Genomic DNA, 21,756 nt, shown 5'->3' with positions numbered 1-21,756 from the left:
ACAACAAGACATGCCACCCTCTCGTTAATGCTATAGAATTCCTGTATGTTACCAGCTATTTCCTTATTAATCAGGAATCCGACTCCTAGTTCTCGTCTCTCCGCTAAGCCCCGGTAACACAGTACATGCCCGCTTTTTAGCACTGTATATGCTTCTTTTGTCCTCCTAACCTCACTGAGCCCTATTATATCCCATTTACTACCCTCTAATTCCTCCAATAACACTGCTAGACTCGCCTCACTAGATAGCGTTCTAACGTTAAACGTTGCCAGGTTCAGATTCCAATGGCGGCCTGTCCGGAGCCAGGTATTCTTAGCACCCTCTGCAGCGTCACAGATCTGACCGCCGCCGTGGTCAGTTGCTTCGCGGCTGCTGGGGACTGAGGGCCGGGGTTCGATTGTTGTATTCATATAGGAGGTTGTGGCCAAGTACTGCACCAGGGTGGCCAATCCTGCTCTGGTGAGAGAGTGCGTTACCGGTTCTGGTCACCGGGATCAGGCCGCACTCCAGGCCTGTTTGTGCAATTTTCTCAACACACGGTTTGTTTGTTTTTTTTTTTGTATTTTCCGGTGGAGAATAGCGCGGCACCGGGGTTTTAATCACGGTCCTCTTGCACTGGAGACGGATACTCTACCGTCCCCGTAGAAGTTAAATTAAAAATTAATTTATGGGGTTTTACGTGACAAAACCACTTTCTGATTATGCACGCCGTAGTGGAGGACTCCGAAAATTTCGACCACCTGGGGTTCTTTAACGTGCACTTAATTCTAAGTACACGGGTGTTTTCGCATTTCGCCCCCATCGAAATGCGGCCGCCGTGGTCGGGGTCCGATCCCGCGACCTCGTGCTCAGCAGTCTAACACCATAACCACTGAGCAACCACGGCGGGTCCCGCAGGAGTTGTACGCCTCATTTAACCTACAGTGGTGCCCTACTTGGTCAGTCCAGGTGGACCAATCTGAGCTCGGTTATACCTCATGGATGGCACTCGGCTAGAGAACCTGGTATTTATGACCTGCACATGTGAGTGTGAGGCCATACATATTTGAAGATATATATCTTTTTTTTTTTTTTTTTTTTTTTTTTAGGAGGATTCCCGTACAGTGATAAAATAAAGAAAAAGACATTAAAACAAAGAAAGAAAAGAAAGAAAAAGGGTCGGAAAAAAAAAAAAAGGAACATAACAGGTGATTTGAACTCGTGACCCTTCGATGTGGCCCGGAAAGATAGCTCAGTCGGTTGGTTCGTCAGGCCCCAGGCTACTTTCAAGCGCCACAGCTCCTCCTCCGAGCCTCACACTTACGTGGAAAGAGACTAATATAATTATAACCCTAGTACTAATTGTAAATATTCATCTCATCTATGGGATCTAATGCGTGCGCTGTTTCTTTGTCTCTGCGTGTAGTAGTTGAGAGAGCCAGTTTAAGGGCGGAGAAGAAGAAAGAAGAGAAAAGCAAAAACTGCAGCGCCGTGGTTTTAAAGCGCACCCGTGGTAGAGAAACGGAATGCGATATAAGCGTGCGTAGCCATGATACGCACACGACAAACTGCCTTAAAATATTTAGACTTGAGGGAAAGCTTCGTTAGCAAACGATAGCACGGCAATCAGCACTCGAATATAATTATAACCCTAGTACTAATTGTAAATATTCTTACTTCAGAATTATTGCAGTCGTTACTGGACATTATTTATCCGAGACGCTCTTAGTGCTTTTGTTTAAGATATTCTATGATATAGGCTCGGCACCAGGGAACAATTTTCAACGAAACCGTAAAGCATTCTGGGAAAACTCCCAGTGCCATCGTAATCCGGTGGTAGAAATTGTAAGGTTACTCTAAATTGCGTGATTTAGATAAGGGGTGTTGATGGCTCTTAAAAGTTCTGAATATGACACCTGTCAGCAAGTGCACACTCACAAATTTAAATCGTCTATAGCAGCTAATATATTCTCCCAAGTCCTAGAGTGAATTTCAGATCAGAAAGTTGTGTGGGACTTCAAAAAATACCCTTTCTGGTTACATAGGTTATAAGTGTGAACAGGGTTTTAGTAGAAATTTTGGACCGGGCTTTGCAAATGTGTTTTATGTGGGACAATAAGGCTCATGTCGGTCTTTTTGAGAAAGCTTGAAATGAGTAAAACATGGCATTGCCATAAAAATATGAATTTGTTATGGTGTGCGGAGATATCTTGTGATAAGATATTGATACAAAAATACGAAAGTTCCAGTTTCTGTTCTATTCAAAATGTTCCCTGTCTACTACCAGGATATGTTTCCACTCTTCGTCGTTAAGTTCGAAAGCGCATCCTGTTTCACGACATTTGTTATAGAAACACTCTTTTTTTCGTGTTGCACCCCTGGAGCCTGCAACGTGCAGCATTACCCGCATCGGCCATCATTGTAAAGTGGTAACTGCTAGTGCCTTTCGTTTCGCTGTCATGAAGCCGTACACATTTCGCTCGTGTTCTTATCACAGACGCGAGGCCTGCTTTTTGAAGATAAAGAAGACACAGCTTAGTGCATCAAGTCAGTAAAACAAACAACTTCGCATCTCCTCATTTTATGTCAACGGAGTAAGTTCATTCAACAAGATCGCGTCGATTATCAGCGTCCAATTTATTGAACACGTGGAATTAGGCTATGTTCAAGTATATGTCAGCGTGCGAACATCTAATAGGTTTAGGTAAACGTGGTTTCTGTCGTACAGAAACTTTAATTGCTTTGTTGCTTTGTCAAGTAGTGCTACGGATGATGCACAAACACAAGTTTGTGATTGTGTATGTTTTTGTAGATCGCGATGTAATGCGGCATGCTTCCATCATTTCTCGGCGAAATTGATGGTTGTGCGTTACAAATGCAGTTTTATCCAGTTCTGGCGGCCAAGCACGCCTAGAGCAGTGCGCAGCGAGGTTTCTGCATCCGGGTGGCGTAGCCGTTTGTTCCAACGCCGTCCAGTCTGTCCGATGTTTGTCTGCTCACAAAAGAAGGGAATGTTGCAGACCACGTTTTCTTTTGTACGCTCTACATATTTGCACCTGTATTTGACGCCAGGCGTTCGCCTTCGTAGATCTCTGGCTTTTTTGTTCACTTAGGCGAACATTCCCTTCAGCTTGATGGGACCGTTAGCAACCAGCTGATTTTTGGCGGAAATCTTTTTGATGTTGCACAAGATGCTATAAAAATATAACACCACAACAAGCTCCCCTTGCTTGCCTGCTTCACAACTCTTGTAGCAAAATAGTGAAAGGGTATCGTTGCGACATGTCGAGGGTACGAAGTTATCCGCCGTGGAAACCCACTACATACAAATTTCTATAGATAAGTGCCAGGCTGCGGCTTCCGAAGCGCTGCGTAGCTCTATTTTAGGACGTTAAGCACAATCAATGAATAAATTAAGAAAATTTTTTATTTTGAGTGAAATAAGAATTTCCATTTGTAAACCACGCATATACTGCTTAGAGCGCGCATGCACACTTTACCTATTGCTGCAATTATTGTAAAAGAACAGTTCGGGGGCAGGACTCAGCGAACTCATGTAGTGCGGCAGCGGTGACTGAAACTTCTTTAGGTAGTGATGACAATTTGCGGGTCAGGTGTGGTGCGTAATTTAAGCACAAATGCACCGCATGCGAAAATATTATGCCTAAATTCCTTTTGCATGTTCAGTTTGCAAACATGGTGAACTAAATGTGCGATACGCGCCTTTTTCTATTATCAGAGAGCGGCAAATTGATGACCGCATGCTTATACCACCACTTTTGTGGCACCGTCTCTAGTTATATATATATTTCAAGGAAGCTTTCTGGATGGAAGGAACGTATTGAAAGACACGGCTATCCTTTTTTCTCTCTCTCTCTCTGAGCGGAATCAAACCCGTGTTACAAAGGTAACTATAGGAACGCCACCTGACGCTTCAGCAGGTCTTGCTACAAATCCATTGGGTATGGGCCGCTTTTCAATGAACGCCTATCACGCGAACGCTTTAGTCAACTGCGCGATGAATGCACTAGGCATATGCCACTCTTTAACGAACCTTTCACCAACTTGAGTCACTGAGTATGTGTTACTGTGTGTGCGGCAAGCGAGGAGACAATTCTCAATGTTCGCAGACACAGGAGCGCCATGCTTCTCATTTCGGTGGCCACGAGCGCACTTCTCGGGAGTGCGACTAGCAGGCGCAGCGTGTACAGAAAGAAGCGCGAGACAGGAGCCCGGCTGCCGCATGACGCTTTTCAGAGCGCTTGCACGCACCGGCATGACAAGCATTTCGGAGGCCATGAGCAGGCTCTTTGAAGACGGTGCTAGATGGCGCCGAGTGGTTTAAGGGAAGCACGACAGAGAAATGGAGCTGCAGTACACCATTCATACATAACGTATTCCCCAGCCTTCTTCAGGCTATACGTTGAGTGGCCATATTTAATTCTAAGCCCGTTACCGTCGACAGTCATTGTGAGTTGGGTTCCGACCACCTTTTTTATGGGGGCGCATGACGTCGCACATTCCTTGTCTGTCATAGTTTCTGCAAGAATCCTCCGCTGATTGGCTAAACATACGAAAGATAGCAGAACAGCTTATAAACCTACGCATTTACTAGAGTATCAGACTACAACGTCCGAAAATAATTCACGCGTATTTGAGGATTAGAACAGAATAGTGCATTCTCTTCTCCAGCGCTTTCTGGTGGCTCGATGTCTTTAGCGCTCTTGCTCTGGAAACGCTGCTCATGCTGGGAGTTCGTGCCTGCCCTAATGATCGGTCCCAAATGCCGGTGACTAATAAACGTCTTTACAAGTGGTGGAGGGTGCTTCGCCCTACAACGTCCATCCTGGAACTTCGGTCCCGTATCGTACGCTCAATCACGCCTGAAGACGCCTCCCAAAAAACCCCTCATACTCCATCCAAGCAAGTGGCTCCTTCGTCGATTATGTGCGCTGGTGTGCTTAGCCGCACGAACCCTGCCATTTTCAGCGGCGCGGACGACACAGACGTGGAGGAATGGCTGAAGACATATGAGAGGGTAGACGACCACAACAAATTTGACGACCCGCAAGGCTGAGCAACCTGCTCTTCTATCTCCCGGCTGTGCTTTCTGGTACAACAACCGTGAGTCCGATCTTTTTATGTGGTGCTCGTTCAAGACCTCTTTAGTGGCTGTGACTGGTCTCCAAGCTATGCGCAATATGCGTCCTGAATCGCGTATAAGAGAACGTGCGCAGCAACCGGGTTAACCATTTACCAACTACATTAAGGATGTTTGGGACTTATGTAAGAGAGTCAATGCGACGTTGTCGGAGTCTGACAAAATCTGGCATTTTATGAAAGCTATACCAGGCGATTCTTTCAACATGCTTCTGGCAAAGAATACCCAGTCCGTTACCGACATCGTCACTCAATGTCAAAGCTACGAGGACCTACGCAGGCAGCGCTCACTGACCCGTCGCCCTTCATCACGCGACGAATACATTGCTGGTTTGGCTACAATCTCCGACCAGTCAGCGCTGCTTGCAGAAATGAAGGCGTTCATACGGGAGGAAGTTTCACGCCAGCTGTTCTTGCTGACCTTCGCTCAGCCGCCGCATATACAACAGCCTCCCTCGAATTTTATGTCTCCGCTTCGTCGCGCGATCGAGCAAGAAATTGCCGAGGTCTTAGCATACCAGAGGCATCATTTTCCTGCGGCTGCTACACTATGCTACGCTGAAGTCGTTGCGCCGCCCCAACAGGTCGCAATGGCTGCTCCTGTCAGCTACGCTGAAGTCGTCGCGCGAATCAAACCGCACTTTCTAATATGCCTCGCCGTTATATGGACGTCGTGGCTAGGGGCCAACAGGCGCCCGCCATGCAGGCGTATCAGCAGCCGCCCCATATTACACGACCAGTGATATGGATGTGGTTAGCACCAGCGAACCGGTGCCGTACGCCTGAGAACCGGCTAATATGATCTGCGTGAGTCTACGCTAGTCACGTCACCCGTTTTGTGATCGTGTGCATCTGCCTACTGCCGCGCCACCCGTGACCAGCCAGCCCGACCGTCCATATAATGACCACTCATCGGCTACGTCACCGACTTTGTGCCCGACGCCAATGACCCGCCGTTCGAAGTCTCCTCACCGTCGCTCTCTATCGGCGATGCGGCGTCTTCCCGTCACTCTCTACGAGAGAAATTAATCGTCGCAGTAAAAGAGGCATGGGCGGCGACACCGTCGATATGTGAAGCTCCTCACCACAATCAGTCGAACGTAATCGACTTGTTTGTTGACGGTGTTCCCGCATTTCCACTCGTGGACACAGGAGCCACCGTATGCGTAATGGAAGCTAAGCTTTGCCGCATACTTCGGAATGTCACGACACCCCTTCCTGGGCTGTCCCTCCGCACAGCCAGTGCTCAGAATATTCACCCCCTAGCCGCTTGCACTGCTCGTGTTGCCATTGCCAACGTTATATACGCCAAAGAATGCATATATCTTTACTCGTGCTTTCATAACGTTATCCTCGGCTGGGATTTTCTCTCGTGGTACAATGTTGTTTTCTATTGCGCAGGAACCGAAATAGAACTGCCACCGGAATTATATTGGTAGCTCCTCCAACATTTCTTCGCTTTCGGGCAAACTACATCTCCAAGCCGACTCCCACGTTCCTTTGAACGCGTCAACGGTCGTGCACTGTGCTGCAGCGGAATCTGTCTGCGTCTGTACTTTAGTCTCCATCTGACCGCTTTCTCAATCGAAAAGGTCTGCTCCTGCCTTTTGCGACGGTGGACATCACACAGGACTCCAGCACCATTATCGTTTGTAACCTTTTCTCATGCACTGTGATGCCGCTCCGGCTCCGGCAATGCCTTGGCAATGTAGAAGCGACCGAAGACGTGCAAGTTATGGACGCCCCCGATAATGTTACTGTACTATTTTCAGTGCGCTCAGTGTGACCTCAGTGTGACCTCAGTGAGTGCGCCCGTACGTGTGACCTATCGCCCAGTGATGTGTTCGGTTCTTCGATTGTGAATGATCTTACTAGTCTAGAGGCATCAGCTTTTGTGCCTCTTAGAAAAATGTTGTTCTTATTTGAACGTAGGGAAATCTTCCCTGGGCCAGACATCAACTGTTACTCATCGAATTGACACTGGCTCGCAACCACCGTTGTGGCAACGTCCGTATCGTGTATCACCTCCAGAACGTCACGTAATTAACGAACAAGTAGACGCCATGCTTCGCCACCAGGCGATACGACCTTTCAACAGTCCATGGGCAACATCTGTCGTCCTTTTTACGAAGGAAGATGGTTCTGTGCGGTTCTGTGTGAACTACCGGCGCCTCAACAAGATCACCCACAAGGACGTCTACCCTCTCCCATGCATAGACGATGCGAGTGACATTCTACAAGGCGCCAAATCCTTTTCATCTCTATATTTCCGCTCAGGGTATTGGCAAGTACTCATGGCAGATGCCGATCGGCCGAAGACAGCTTTTGTCACACCCGACTGTGTAGCAAGTATGTGACGCCCCCTCAGGCATAATCTTCGTTCGCCGCTATGCACGGTGGCCTGCAAAGCTCGGCAGGCAACATTGGTCACCGCACCGAAATAAGCACCGACGAGCACGGCTGCTCGGCGGTCAATCATCGTTCAGCACCGCCACGCTGCGGAGCGTCCGGCTAACGGAGGGTGCCTCGAGCCCTCCCTTGTTCATGAACCCGCGTGGATCATGACAGACTGCTTATACGAATTTCACGTAATGCGTTTTGTACCTTGTAATACACCGGCAACTTTCGAGCACATGATGGAAGTAGTTCTACGTGGCTTGAAGTGGCCCAGGTGCTTGTGCTATCCTTACGACGTTGTACATATTGCTCCTTACTTCACCGCGCACATTCAACGGATCCGGTGTGTTCGGATGTGTTTAACAAATGCTGGCCTACAATTAAGCCTAAAGAAGTGTCGATTCACACCTGGCAGCTGACAATTCTAGGTTACAATCGTGTCCAAGGATGGACTACTTCCCGATCCGGCCAAACTTGAGGATGTTGCCGAATTCGTTAAGCCAACATCGGTCAAGGAATTGCGAAGTTTCGTAGGTGTCTGTTCTTACGTCAGACGCTTCATCCGCAATTTCACCGCCACCACATCGTCCCTGACGAAGCTACTTAGAAGCAACGGATCGCTCACTCTGTAGGTCGTCCGTTTGTGATGATGCCTTCACAAAGCTCTGTCATTTCCTGACGTCTCCGCCAATTTCGCGGCATTACGACCCTGTAGCCCCTACCGACGTGTACACAGATGCCAGGGGTGTTGGCATCGGCGCTCTCCTTGCCTAGCGCAAACAAGAGTTTCCTGAGTATGTCGTCGCTTAGGCAAGTCGTGCGCTTACGAAAGCTGAGACCAATTACACTGTGACGCAAAAAAATTCATGGCCATCATGGGCTCAAGGTTATGGCCCTATTTGTGTGGCCGTCCATTTCATGTAGACATGGACCATCATGCACTATGTTGGCTACCGTCCTTCAAAGATCTCTCACACCATCTTGCCCGATCGGCACTTCGCCTGCGGGTCTGCGACATCCGCATGCTGTACCGCATCGGACGACAGGATTCTGACGGCGACGTGCTCTCACGCTATCCCCTACCTAACGACAATGCCAGCTTCTCACTATCCCAGTTTACCGTTTCTTCGATCCACCTTACCACCATCGCTTCTGAGCTACCCAATTACCATTGGATTACCTCTATTATAGACCTGTTTTCTGCTTCATTAGCACAACCAACCACCAGCACGCTGAGTCGTCAAGCTCACCCTTTCGGCATTCGCGACAACCTGCTTCATCGACGCAATTATAACCTTGACGGGCACCAGTGGTTGTTACTAATACCTCGCAGTTTGCTTTCCCAGATATGCGCAGCTTTCCACGCCGATCCTCAGTGTGCACACTCGGGAGTTCTTAAAACGTTCCAGCACTTTGTAGGGCGGTACAACTGACAAGCGATGTACAGCTACGTTCAGAAATTCGTGCGCTCTTGTCCCGATCGTCAGCGCCGGACATCTCCACACCGCCTCTCGCCAGTCATTTTGTAACCCTTACCTTGCCCTACCCGGTCGTCTGGGCGCGTTCGCATCGGCTGGAAACCGCTGGATCATCGTGGCAGTCGACCACCTCGCGCGATACGCTGAAACTGCCGCCTTCCCGGCACCTACGGCGCGCGATGTTGTCTCCTTCCTGATTTGTCGATTCATCCTTCGTCATGGGCCACCTCACGAACTGGACGTGTCGCAGACGTGTCTTCCTGTCCGAAGTAGTTGAAGCCATTCTTAAACGCATTCTCAAAGTTGTACGTTGTTCATCGTGCAACTACGGCATACCATCCGCAAACCAAATGCCCTACTGAACGCTTCGACCGTATGTTCGGCGACATGCTTGCCACGTATAGGCGCCGACAAAAGTGGTATACTCCACGCAGCGGGAGCCGGAGCAACGGCAAACTGCTTCGCAACGCCATCTACAAGCAGCATCTGGGATCGATACAGCCAATGGGTGCCCTTTTTTATCTGCAGGCATGTCGCTTGACTCGTGTCAATGTAGATGGCGTCGCGATGCAGTGTGCCGCTGCTCCGGCTCCCGCTGCGTGCAGTGTACCACTTTTGTAGCCGCCTGTACGTCTCCTCCGACCACACAAATTCGGACATCATTCTGCCCTTCGTGCTCTACGCGCACAAGACTGCTATTTAAGATCACCACCGGCTTTCCAACCTGTTTTTTTTTACTGTAGGGGTGGCATCCGTCCCACACCATCGACACATTTGTACCATACCGCCGGATACATCACAATGTGCTCCCTTTTCTGCCACGGCAAGAAATAATGACTGGGGCTGCGATCTTGTTTGGGCCTTTATCTCCAGCGAACCAGAACGCCGGAAGAGCACCCGAACTGACACCACTTCTGCGCCCACCTTCCTTCCTGGAGCACTTGTGTGGCTCTCAGTTGCACGTGTGGCTCTCGCTTCATCTGGTATCTCTTCAAATCGATTACCTAAGTATGAAGGGCCCAATCGTGCCGTCGAACGCGCATCCCCCGTTAACTAAGAGATGAAACCGAACTGGTTGAACCGTCTTCGAACAAGCGCCGTGGAGGACGAGACATTGTTAACGTCGACCGCCTCCAAACCCACTATGACACACTCATAGTGACAAGCTCTTAAGTCGCCGGGTGGCTTGATTTTCCTTCCTGGGGGGTAATTGTAGAGGAGGATTGGGAGCATTATAGTGGGCTGTCCTTGTGGTGTTCTCTTCAGCGCCCTGGCTCGGGAAACGCTGCTCGTGCTGAGAGTCCGTGCCCTGCTCTAATGGTCGATCCCAAACGCCGATAACTATTAAACTCCTCTACACACTATATATGAAATTGCTTCAAATGTGGTTTTCTTATAGCGAACTCATACATCCTCTAAGTGACTGCTACGTTCTGTTGCATTTGAATGCTGATTAGGTGTAATGCTTCCTGTTTAATATTGACGCGTGTACTTTTCTTAATCGGGCGACCACGTTTCGGCGATAACAAATGTTATCGCTCAGCGCGGGACGCGCCTTCATGTATCCGAAGTTTCTGGAAAGTTATCGATGCTTCTATCCGCTGTCTGTTGTCGCCGAACCTTGTGTTATCTGATTTCATCGCCTGACGCGAATGGTGTAGAACTTTGTGGAAGGCACGCGGGTCCCAACGATTAGTCTGGAACGTTCGACGACTGCGCTATAAAAGCCGACGCGCTCGACCCGCTGATCGGATTTTCGACGATTGCCGAGTGTGTTTGCCGCTACCGTTGTTCTTCGAGTGTAGCCTGTTTTTGAGGGCACAAGTTCGCCCAAAAAAACGCTCGTTTCGTTAATCACAGTTTTGCTGCCTTCTTAACCGCCACTACCACGTGACAATATGGTTATGACCTAGTTTGGATATCACCTATATTCATTAAGAGTTGTATGAGGTTCTCTCAATGTGAGGTCATGACTGCGCCTTTTCACTCTACCATGCTTGCAGCGCCGGTGGCCATGATGACAATACTTCTGTGCCATTGAAATCGGCTATAGTGTGCGCAGTGTTTGTTACTTTAGTCTTCAGTTTTTTCTGAGTGTGACACAGCACAGGGAATGAATATTGACTTAGGATAGAACACATACCACAAAGCGCTATTTTCTTATGTTTTGTTTTCCTTTAGAAGCACTACCTGGAACACTGGAATGGCTGGCCGTGAAGTGGCATAGCTCCACAATTTACGCCACTCATTATTATAGAGAAGCGTGTCGTATAGGGTCCTGCAAGGTCCTTGCATTTAACGCACGTGATCTACTGAATTCTATTCTAAAGCTGCCTAATGTAATACCATTATGCAGGACTAACACCTAAGTTGTTGCAACGTCATAGTTGTTACATAGTTGGGCGACGAAGAGCAAGGTGCATTCGAGGTTTGGCCGCAACCTCCAGACACTGTCAATCGCAGAACAGGCTACACCAATAGTTGACAATATACATAGAATTTTTCTGCCACTACTAGAGAGAATTCTGGCATGGCGATTGTTCAGCCACCATACGAATTATGGGTAAAACATGGATTGGACTCGTCCTCGTGCACGGGGTTTAGGCGTTTTGGTGTTTCCGCTTATTAGCCTTTAGCGGGACCTAAACTGGCCTAAATTTCAAACGCAATTTGTGCTTTTTTGTAACGCGGAAGGCAATAAAACTGCAAACACGCATAATCGGTGCTAATTGCAGTGGCTTCTCTTGTCTATGCGTCCATGGCGTAATAGTTCAATATCGGCCTTCTGTGCTGAAGACCGTGTGTTCGAATCCTGCCTTCAGATAATTTTAATAATGTTTATTGAATTATTTATAACGCAGTACTGTCTTAAACATGATCACCTTGCAAAGTCCCGAAGCCATTTAAAAGCCAGAAGGACGAAGTGTAGGCAAATCCATGTGCTAACCAACACTGACACGACTTCAACATGTCTGCTTCACTGAGGCAGTGAACTATATAGTGGCACCATGAGGTAAAATTCTGGGCGACCTAATATATACCGGTATTCCGAAAGTGCTGCCTCCCGAACATGCTAGACGAAAGTACGGTGAACAAAGTCTGGGAGATATCAGGGACAAAGGAGCAAGCGATGTCTTTGAAAGCAGCAACTGGACGTTGCACATCCTTGCAAAGAGCTCGAAAAGGTTATTTAAAGCATATGTCCTGTCGGCAAACATTCCAAACAACATTTTTGAAGTTCCTGACCGCTAAAAGTTTGAGGCTCGCAACAGGGGCTTGTGTAGATTCGAGTAAACACGGTGCCATCTCGCAAAACTTGTGAAGGACGCGAAAACGAGTCCTTTTTATCCGCCGTTAGAACGCAAGCTATAAACATGAACAGGCCGTCAGGATAGCCAAAGATTGTATAGTGGTCACATACTATGCACATTGGCATCGTGCAGACACTGCAACAAGATTCTCGCATAAAGGTGAAGCGCTGAATGTCTTGCTAATCGTGCAAATAAGTCGTGCCTATAATATGGAAGGGGAGCACCACGCTACACTCGGTAGCGATTGACTTGTGCGCCTCAATTTTGCAATGCTGGTGCGGTGTATTGCATACATAGGTACTATTATCGTTTTGTTTTCTTTCAGAAAGAAAAACACTGTAAATGCATAATTTCATCAATGACGCATTATTCTTTCTTATGTGGCTGGCATGTGCCCAAGGAAAGGGTGAGACTATTTTGACACTTTATTCGGACGTTATTACGCCAGTATTACGCCATACAGAGGTCACAACCCATGTCACTGTGTTCTATGGAATGTTTCGGTGTGTGAAGTATTGTGGTCTATTCGTTTAGGGTTAAGTAGAGAGTAAAAAAAAAAATCTGTGGTGATTTAGCGGTAAACGCGAGACAAATCCGTTATCCAATACGCTGCACTTTGAGTTCCTGGATCCATAATATTAAACCGAGTACCCCACATTGCTAGTGGTGTTCACGAGCTCACTCAACACACGTTTTGACTCATGGAGGAGTCCAAATTACGTTCGCCCGAAGCAGATCAGCGTAAATTTCCCTACACACACACACACACACACACACACACACACACACACACACACACACACACACACACACACACACACATATATATATATATATATATATATATATATATATATATATATATATATATATATATTGCTACGAAGAGGAAGCCCTGTACACAAATGCACATACAAAACTGTTTAAACGGGCAGGAAAAGTTAGGGTGATCGCGCAAGCTGGTACAACGGTCCCACTTCCTCTTCGTCTGCCTCATGCACGCACGATCCTGCCGAATGCACCGCAACATAACCCCTGGGGCTGGTGGGCCGTCCCGACGCTTTTTAGAATGAGAGCGAACTAGATGAACAGTATTGCTTTAACCGGGACACGTGGACGACGTCAGTTTGTAGCTGGGATAACGATGTCGTGCCTTCAACAAGGGTAATTTCGTAGTTTATCTCACTTAATTTTCGCAATATCCGGTAGGGCCCAGTATAGCGGGACAGCAGCTTTTCGGACAGGCCGACATGGCGACTTGGAGTTCACACTAGAACGGTATTTCTGAGAGAGAACTGAAAACGCGGCTGTATTCACGGCGGTGGGGACTGTCGTAGTGAGTATTTTGTGACGCCTGCGCCGCTGCAAATCGATCACAGGCAATCTGGCGAGCCATATTGCCCAACCAGCGGCGTTACGGGCGTATTCCATGGCGTGTCGTGACACCAAAGGTAGCAAGGTGCCAAAAAGCAGGCGGGGATGGCGACCAAACAAGTAGAAAGGCGAGAAACCCGTGGTGTCATGACAGGACGAATTGTACGCAAAAGTCACGTAGGGCAAGGTGCTGTCCCAATCGCGATAATCTTCTCAAACTTACATAGAATATATCTTTCAGGGTGCGATTCAATCGTTTAGTCAGTCCGTTGATTTGTGGTGGATATGTGGTTGCGAGCTTGTTTTCAGTGGAGCATGAACGAAGTACGTCTTCGACAACCAGGGACAGGAAATAATGGCCAGGATATATCGGCAGCTGCCTTGGCGCGCCATGGTGAAGGATCACGCGTTAAAGTAAAAAGTCTGTTACATCTGTGGCACAGCTGGTGGGCAGAGCACGTGTAATGGCATAGCGCATCGCATAGTTTCTGGCAACGGCTACCCATTTGTTTCCTTTTATGAAAGTGGGAAAGGCGCCAAGAAGGTTCATGGCGACTTGGAAAAAAGACTCCGTTGGAACATCCATTGGATGAATGTGGCAAGCAGGTTGAGTACATGGCTTCTTTCGATGCTGGCAAGGGTCTCAAGCCGCAGCGTAACGTCGCACGTAGTGGTAAAGGCCTGGCCAGAAGATGCCACGTCGGACTCTGTCGTAAGTGCGGGAGGTGCCAAGGTGTCCGGCAGTGGGTGCGTCGTGGAGCTCAGCAAGAACAGTAGGAAGGAGATGACGAGGGACAACTAGCCGTGAATCTGGTCCATCAGACCTGATGTTGCGTCGATAAAAATGTTGTCATGGAGCACAATCATTCTGCTTGAGCGATCTGATTGCAGTGAAATAAAGCGCTGAATGGAAACAAAATTGCGCTCTTGAAGGCAAGAGACAACTGGTGTATGCACTGACACGCTCGACTCTATTTTGCTGTTGGGCGAAGACAGCACCTATGTCATGGCCACTGGCGTCTGTGCGAAATTGAGTTGGTGCAGATGAATCAAAGTGGCGTAATTTCGGAGGCGTTGTTAACGAGCGGTTGGCGGTGTTGAAGGCGTCGGCTTGTTCGCGGCCCCAAAAGAACGCCGTGTTCTTTTTGAGAATGTCAGCCAGTGATCGGGCGATATCTGCAATATTTTTAACAAAACCGACGAAAATAGGAGTATAAGTCCTAGAAGCTGCGAACATTGTTTGCTGAGCAGGGTACGGGAAAATTCTTGGATGCGTGAATCGTATGAGGATGTATACCGGCAGCCCGTACAAGTTGGCCGAGAAGTTTGACGACTTCGTGGTGTTCACAATGGCACTTACACGAGCTCAGTTGAAGGCCAGCCTCCCTATAGACTACAAGCATAGCGGGTAAGCGAGTGAGGTGGCTGTCAAACGTAGGGGAAAATACGATGACATCGTTCAGATAACATAAGCAGGTGGACCCCGTATAGCCGCGAAAGAGAGAGTCCATCATTCTTTTGAAAGTTGGTGGGACATTGCAAAGTCCGAAAGGCACAACCTTAAATTTGTAAAGGATGTCCGGTGTAAGAAAAGCGGTCTTCTTTCGGTCGAATTCATCAACCGAAATCTGTCAATAACTAGATCGGAGGTCGATTAAAGACAAGTATTTCGATCCGTGAAAGCAGTCGAGAGCCTCATCAATCCACGAGAGAGGGTACACATCCTTTCTATTCTAAAGGTGTTGTTAGTCACCAGCGCTTGGACTGACCGTCAGAGCAGGGCACGCACTCCCGCGTGAGTAGCGTTCCCCTAGCAAAACGCTGGATAGTTTGACCCACTAAAGGTGCTGGAGAAAATGGGAGCCTATAGCGTTCCTCTTGTTCGCTACAATTTCACCCGGAAACGAAAAGGGAGCCGTCCGGTTACCTAACAGCTTCTCACTATGAGGGAATCATAGTACGACTTGAGGCGCTCGACGTTGACTATGTCTCCTCCACGATCTGGTAGTTGATGAGAAATGCGCGTTCGACGATACCGTAGGCCCCTCATACTTGGGTAGAACTGAAGAGAGACCAGGCGCCCGAATGGTCTGGTAGGACAAGGGGAAGGTTGCACATTGGGTGGCGAGTGGCGGAGCGAAGATTTCCGGCTCTGACAATCGTGGAATGAGCGAGCGAACTTCTGAGCGTACCTGTATATCCCTCGCCAGTAGTACCGCTGTCGAACGCGTTGATAAGTTTGCAAAACTCCCGAGTGTACACACTGTGGATCGGCGCGGAAAGCTGCGCATTTCTCGAAACGCAGACAACCGCAGGTGGCAGTCGGGGTTATATTTTAAAAAAAAATTTAATTATGGGGCTTTACGTGCCAAAACCACTTTCTGATTATGAGGCACGCCGTAGTGGAAGACTCCGGAAATTTCGACCACCCGGGGTTCTTTAACGTGCACCTAAATCTAAGTACACGGGTGTTTTCGCATTTCGCCCCCATCGAAATGCGGCCGCCGTGGCCGGGATTCGATCTCGCGACCTCGTGCTCAGCAGCCTAACACCATAGCCACTGAGCAACCACGGCGGGTCGGGGTTATATTTGCTTCGGTGAAGCAGGTTGTCGCGAATGGCGAAATAGTGAGGTTGACGATGCAACGTGCGAGTGGTTGGTTGTGCGGATGAACCAGAAAGCAAATATCTGATGAAGGCAATCCAATGGTTCCCGCAATACTCAGAAGCGATGAGATAGTGGGCAAGAGCCATTGCCCTCAGGCAAGGGAGAGCACGAGTAAGCTTCGGCATCAGAACGCCGGCGTCCACTGCTGTACAGCACGCGGATATCGTAGTCCTGATGGCAAAGTGCCCAGCGGGCAAGATGGCTGGAGGAATCTTTCAAGGGCGAAAGCCCAAATAGTGCTTGGTGGTCCGTCCTTACATCAAACGCATGGGCACTGTTTTTCTGTCACAGTCTAATTTGTCTCTGCTTTCTTAAGCTTACGACTTGCATAAGCCACGACAAATTGAGGAAACCTTTTTCGTGCTGTGCAAGAACAGCGCCGATGCAAATAGCACTGGCATCTGTGTACACCTCGGTAGGGGCGTTCGACTCGTAATGGTTCAAAATTGGCGGAGACGTTAGCCAAAAGGACTTCTTTTTCCCAACGACGGAGCTTTGTCGAGGCCTTGTCGCACTCGGACGAACAGAATGTGAGGGGCCCATTGCTTCTAAGTTACTTCGCCAGGGGCAATATGACAGCTTCGAAATTGCGAGCGAAGTGTCTGGAGTAAGAGCACATACCTATGAAAATGCGCAATTCTCTGACGGACTTTGGCTGAGGGAATTCGCTGACGGCCAGTATCTTGGCTGGATGAGGGAGAATTCTATCCATGGATACGACGTAACCTCGTATTGTCAGCTGTCGAGCTCTAAAGTGGCACTTCTTAAGATTTAGTTGTAGGCTAGCGTTTCTTAAATGCGCTAAACCACATCGTAGCCGTTGAAGGTGTCTTGGTGAAGTCTGGAGCAAACGCAACAACGCCGTCAAGATAGCACAAGCATCTGTGGCAATTCAAGGCGTGCTGAACTCAATCCACAATGAGCTCAAAAGTTATGGGCGCCTTACAAAGTCCGAAAGGCATTGCTTTAAATTCGTATGAGCCGTTCGGGTTTTACCATTTGTACTTGCCAATACTCTGAGCCCATATCTAGAGATCAATATAATCCTGTGCCTTGCAGACTGTCAATCGCGTCGTATATGCGCGAGGGAGGATACACGTCCTTGCGAGTGGTCTTGTTGAGTTGCCCGTAGTCCACACAGAACCGCACACAACCATCTTTCTTCGTAACAAGGACGACAGGAGATGCCAATAGACTGTCGGAAGGTCGTATCGCCTAACGGAGAAGCATGGCGTCGATCTTCGTTGATTGCACGAAGTTCTACAGCCGGTGTCGATCAATGTGTAACATTTGGCGTCCAGCCCAGGGAAGATTGCGCTACATCGAAAGCGGAAAGATATTCTTCTAATAGGGACAAAAGCTGAGACCGCTGCACCGATGTAAGGTCATCTGTAATAAAAGAGCATAACACCTAACTCGGCAATAGGTACCACGTAGAAATAGCACTGAGCGCACTGGAACTACCACACTGATTGACATTGGGCACGTCCATAACTTGCACATCTTCGACGGCTTCTACACTGCCAAGGCATTCTTCTCGGAGCAGCATCACAGGGTACGGGAACGGGTTGCAAACGAAAACGGTGCTGTAGCCCTGTGTGATGTCCATTGTCGCAAAAGGTTTGCAACGGACCTTGCCGAGTGAGAAAGTGGTGAAATGGAGACAGTAGTGCACCAGCCTCTGGGATCCTTCTGCAGTACAATGTAAGACCGTAGACGCGCGCGGAGGAATGGGGGTAATAGCTTGGACAAATATTTTCCTCGAAAGCGAAGAATCGTCTGTGAGCGGCTAATCTAACAGCGGCGAGAGTTCTATTTCGGCCACTGTGCAATGGATAACGGCATTGTAGCGCTAGAGAAAATCACAGCCGAGGATAACGTCATTAGGATACGAGGAAAGGATGACGAATTCATTGTCCTATAGAACGCCATCAGTGACAACACAAGCACTCCAAGCCACTAAGGGGTGAATATGCTGACCACTGACTGTGCGGTGACACAGCCCAGCAAGGGGCGTCATGACTTTCTGAAGTAAGCGGAAAAGCGTAGCGACCGTAACACATATGGCGGTTCCTGTGTCCATGAGTGCAGATCTGAAGCACCGTTAGCAAGCACTTCAATTACGTTCGATGCACTGCGCTGAGGACTTTCACATTTCGACGGTGTCACAGTCCATGCCTCTTGAATTGTGGCGATCAGATTTCTCCGTCCCAAGTTACGGGGCGACGTCGCATCGGAGACAGTGAGTGACGGCGAGGAGACGGTGAACGGCGGGTAAATAGCGTCGGGCGCAATGTGGCTGGCGTAGCCGACGGTGGTTCGTAATATGGAGAGTTGGGCTGGCTTGTCAAGGGTGGTGCGGCCACTAGGCGGCTTTCCACGGTTATTATAACGTGCGATGTGACCGGCGTTGCCAAACGCAAAGCATAATGGCCGGTTGTAGAGGATACGCCACCGGTTCACTGAGGCGGGTCCCATCCATGTCACAGGACGCGTACTACGGAGCAGCCGCTGATCCGCCTATATGGCGGGCTGCTGTCGGAGCCTCACCACGACGTCGCCATACCAGAGGGGCATACTTGGAGAGAGTGGTTGAGATAGTAGCCGAGTGGTGCAGCTACCGGGACCGGTTGGGGCGTCGCAACGACTTCAGCATCGCTCAGTGGTGCAGCCGCAGGAAGATGTTAGCACTGTTGTGGCATGATCTCAGCGATTTCTTGCTCCGTTCCGCGACAGAGCGGAGGCGCACAACTTGAGGGAAGCGGTTGTATATGCGGTGGCTGAGCGAAGGTCATCAAGGGCAGCTGGCGGGCAATTTCCTCCTGGACAAACGCTTTCTTGTCTGCAAACAGCGCTGTCTGGTCGGAGATCGTAGGCAAGTCAGCAATGTTTTCGTCGCGCGATGAAAGGCCACGGGTCAACGAGCGCTGCCTGGGTAGCTCCTCGCAGCTTTGGCATAGAGTGACGATGTGTGTCACTGACTGAAGTTTCTTTGCAAGTAGCTTGTTGAAAGCGTCGTCGTCTATCAATTTTATGAGATTTCGGATTTTGTCAGACTCCGACGGCGTCGCTTTGACGCTATTACACAAGTTCCAAACTTCATTAATGTAGCTCGTAAATCATTTACCCGGAAGCTACGCACGTTGTGGCAAACGCAATTCAGCATGCACCTTACGCACAGTAGGGCGACCAGACAGAACAACTAAAGAGGTATTGAACGAGAAACACGTCTGAATATTTCTCTCTTGGTTGTTTTACCAGAGATTGGCCACACATGCGAGATAGAAGAGCTCGTTGCTCAGTTCTTTTGGAATCGTCCCATTTGTTGTGGGCGCTTACCCTCTCATATGTTGTCAGCCACTCCTCCACGTTCGTTTATTCCGCGCCGCTGAAGATATCAGGGTCAGTGCGGCGAGCAGACTAGAGAACACGACTGACTGAGGAGATGCTTGCTTGGAAGGTGTAGGAGGTGCTTGCTGTTGAGGAATCACGGATTGTGATTCAACCATGCGTCTTAAATTATGGGGGTTTACGTGCCAAAACCACTTTCTGATTATGAGGCACGCCGTAGTGGAGGACTTCGGAAATTTCGACCACCTGGGGTTCTTTAACGTGCACCTAAATCTAAGTACACGGGTGTTTTCGCATTTCGCCCCCATCGAAATGCGGCCGCCGTGGCCGGGATTCGATCCCGCGACCTCGTGCTGAGCAGCCCAACACCACAGCCACTGAGCAACCACAGCGGGTACAACCATGCGTCTTCAAGCATGGTTGAACGTAGGGTACGGTATCGAAATTCGAGTATTGATGTTGTAGGCCGTTGATGTTCTCGCGTTCCAACAAGAGTGGAAATAGGCGCAGTATTAAAACTGAGGCACGAATTTCCTCTCAATTGGGCGAACACGTGCCATGTAAAACAAGTAACACTGCAGTACAACGATAGTTGCGGGCAAAGTCAGCGATCGCCGAGAATAAGATCGCCTGGCCAAGCGTGTCAACAATTTATATGTGACTCGTCCAAGGTTCCACCGTGATCGGTGGCGCTCTCGGGCCTTTCAGAATACACAATATTGTTCCCGTAGCGCATGCAATGTGGTTACACAGGGCTGTGCGAAAAGATATACGACAGATAAAACCAGCAATAACATTCCGAAAACCTCCGATTCAGAAAGGCGCGTCTAGCGCTCAACGATAACTTCCAACGTTCGTTAGCCGTAGAAATGAGGGCGTCGGATAAAGACTAGGAAGTATGCATGTCAATGTCCCCCTGTCGAAAAAGCGTCGTCACGATGCTACAAACATAAGACGAGAGCGGAAAGCTCAGGTATAGTAAAGTAAAATAACAAAGCAAGAAAAAGCTTGGTCTCAAAATTTGGTAGCGCTCGTAGAACGGCTTAAGACGCACATTAGACGTGTACATCCACTGTGTTTCATAGACGGTCTCGCAATATTAGAAGATTTCTACGGGCGCTTTCTGCTTGAACAGCTACGTGACACGTTCTTTTTCTTACGTAGGTTGGGAATTGTGCTTCAATTTCGTAGCCAATGAGCTACCTTAATAACAGCAATTATGTGGCAAGAAGAACGAGAGCGCGACATAAAGTGTGCATTGCGAACACGTTCTATGAGTACAGGCTTCGATTCCACTGTGCAACCTTGTGTCGATGAAGTGGCCTCCGTGACTGCACCATCTCCGAGGCCATGCTTTTAAATTCGCTGTTTAGTGTGATTAGGTACGACCAGACGACGGCAGCCGTGATGGTGACTTCCTATCACAGAGCATTCGAGCGAAACCTCGCACGGTCCACGATAGCTGGATCACGTGGCTGTGACGTGCCCTTCTGTCAGCACTAGTCAGACCACAATCCGCACTCCTTTTGCGAACAATGCGGCACAGGAAAACTGAAGACGCCGAGTGACATGATGGTACAGCGTTAGGCTCATGCTCACGGCCCTTTCCGCTAAAACCAGTGTATACACAAAACGTCTTAGCAAATAAGCTATATAGTCTTTGTGAGCACAGCGTTCATGCCAGCAACAGAAAGCAGAACCAGTATTCTTCAACAGGCAGCACGCCCCTCTGGCTCCGCTACCTAGCCGATTTAGCAATGCGTTGCGGTGCGTACCCGTGGTCTTTGGCGAGAGTGCCAAAGGTACGCACCGCGACGCTTTGCTTAATCGGCACTCAAAAAACGTAATGATCCACGCACGAGTTGCGCAGGCGACGCCAGTGGAGTAACAACACGTCGACGGTATATATTGCTCGATACAGGCGATGGCGGCCATGGCGCCGACAACGTCAGCAGGCCTCAAGTGTAGGTATAATGCTTCCGTAATGTTATACTTGGAGGCTCCGACATTATATGCATGAAGAGCGCGGACGTGGTCC

At 48.9% G+C, this 21,756-nt stretch overlaps 1 protein-coding gene across 1 annotated transcript in view; it reads left to right on the top strand.

The window, feature by feature from the left end:
• The first annotated feature begins 12,650 nt into the window (after positions 1–12,650).
• LOC129383124 (uncharacterized) overlaps positions 12,651–21,756 on the top strand; it is a 48,621-nt gene continuing 39,515 nt past the window's right edge. The window contains exon 1 of the mRNA XM_072286778.1: positions 12,651–12,731. Coding sequence (XP_072142879.1) covers positions 12,668–12,731 — 64 coding nt within the window. The 5' untranslated portion in view covers positions 12,651–12,667. The remainder of the gene's footprint in view (positions 12,732–21,756) is intronic.

This window comes from Dermacentor andersoni, chromosome 3 (genome assembly GCF_023375885.2).
Source record: "Dermacentor andersoni chromosome 3, qqDerAnde1_hic_scaffold, whole genome shotgun sequence".
In the NCBI taxonomy this organism is placed as follows: domain Eukaryota; kingdom Metazoa; phylum Arthropoda; class Arachnida; order Ixodida; family Ixodidae; genus Dermacentor; species Dermacentor andersoni.
Note: the sequence above shows the minus strand (reverse complement) of the source record. Positions and strands in the feature narration are given on the sequence as shown.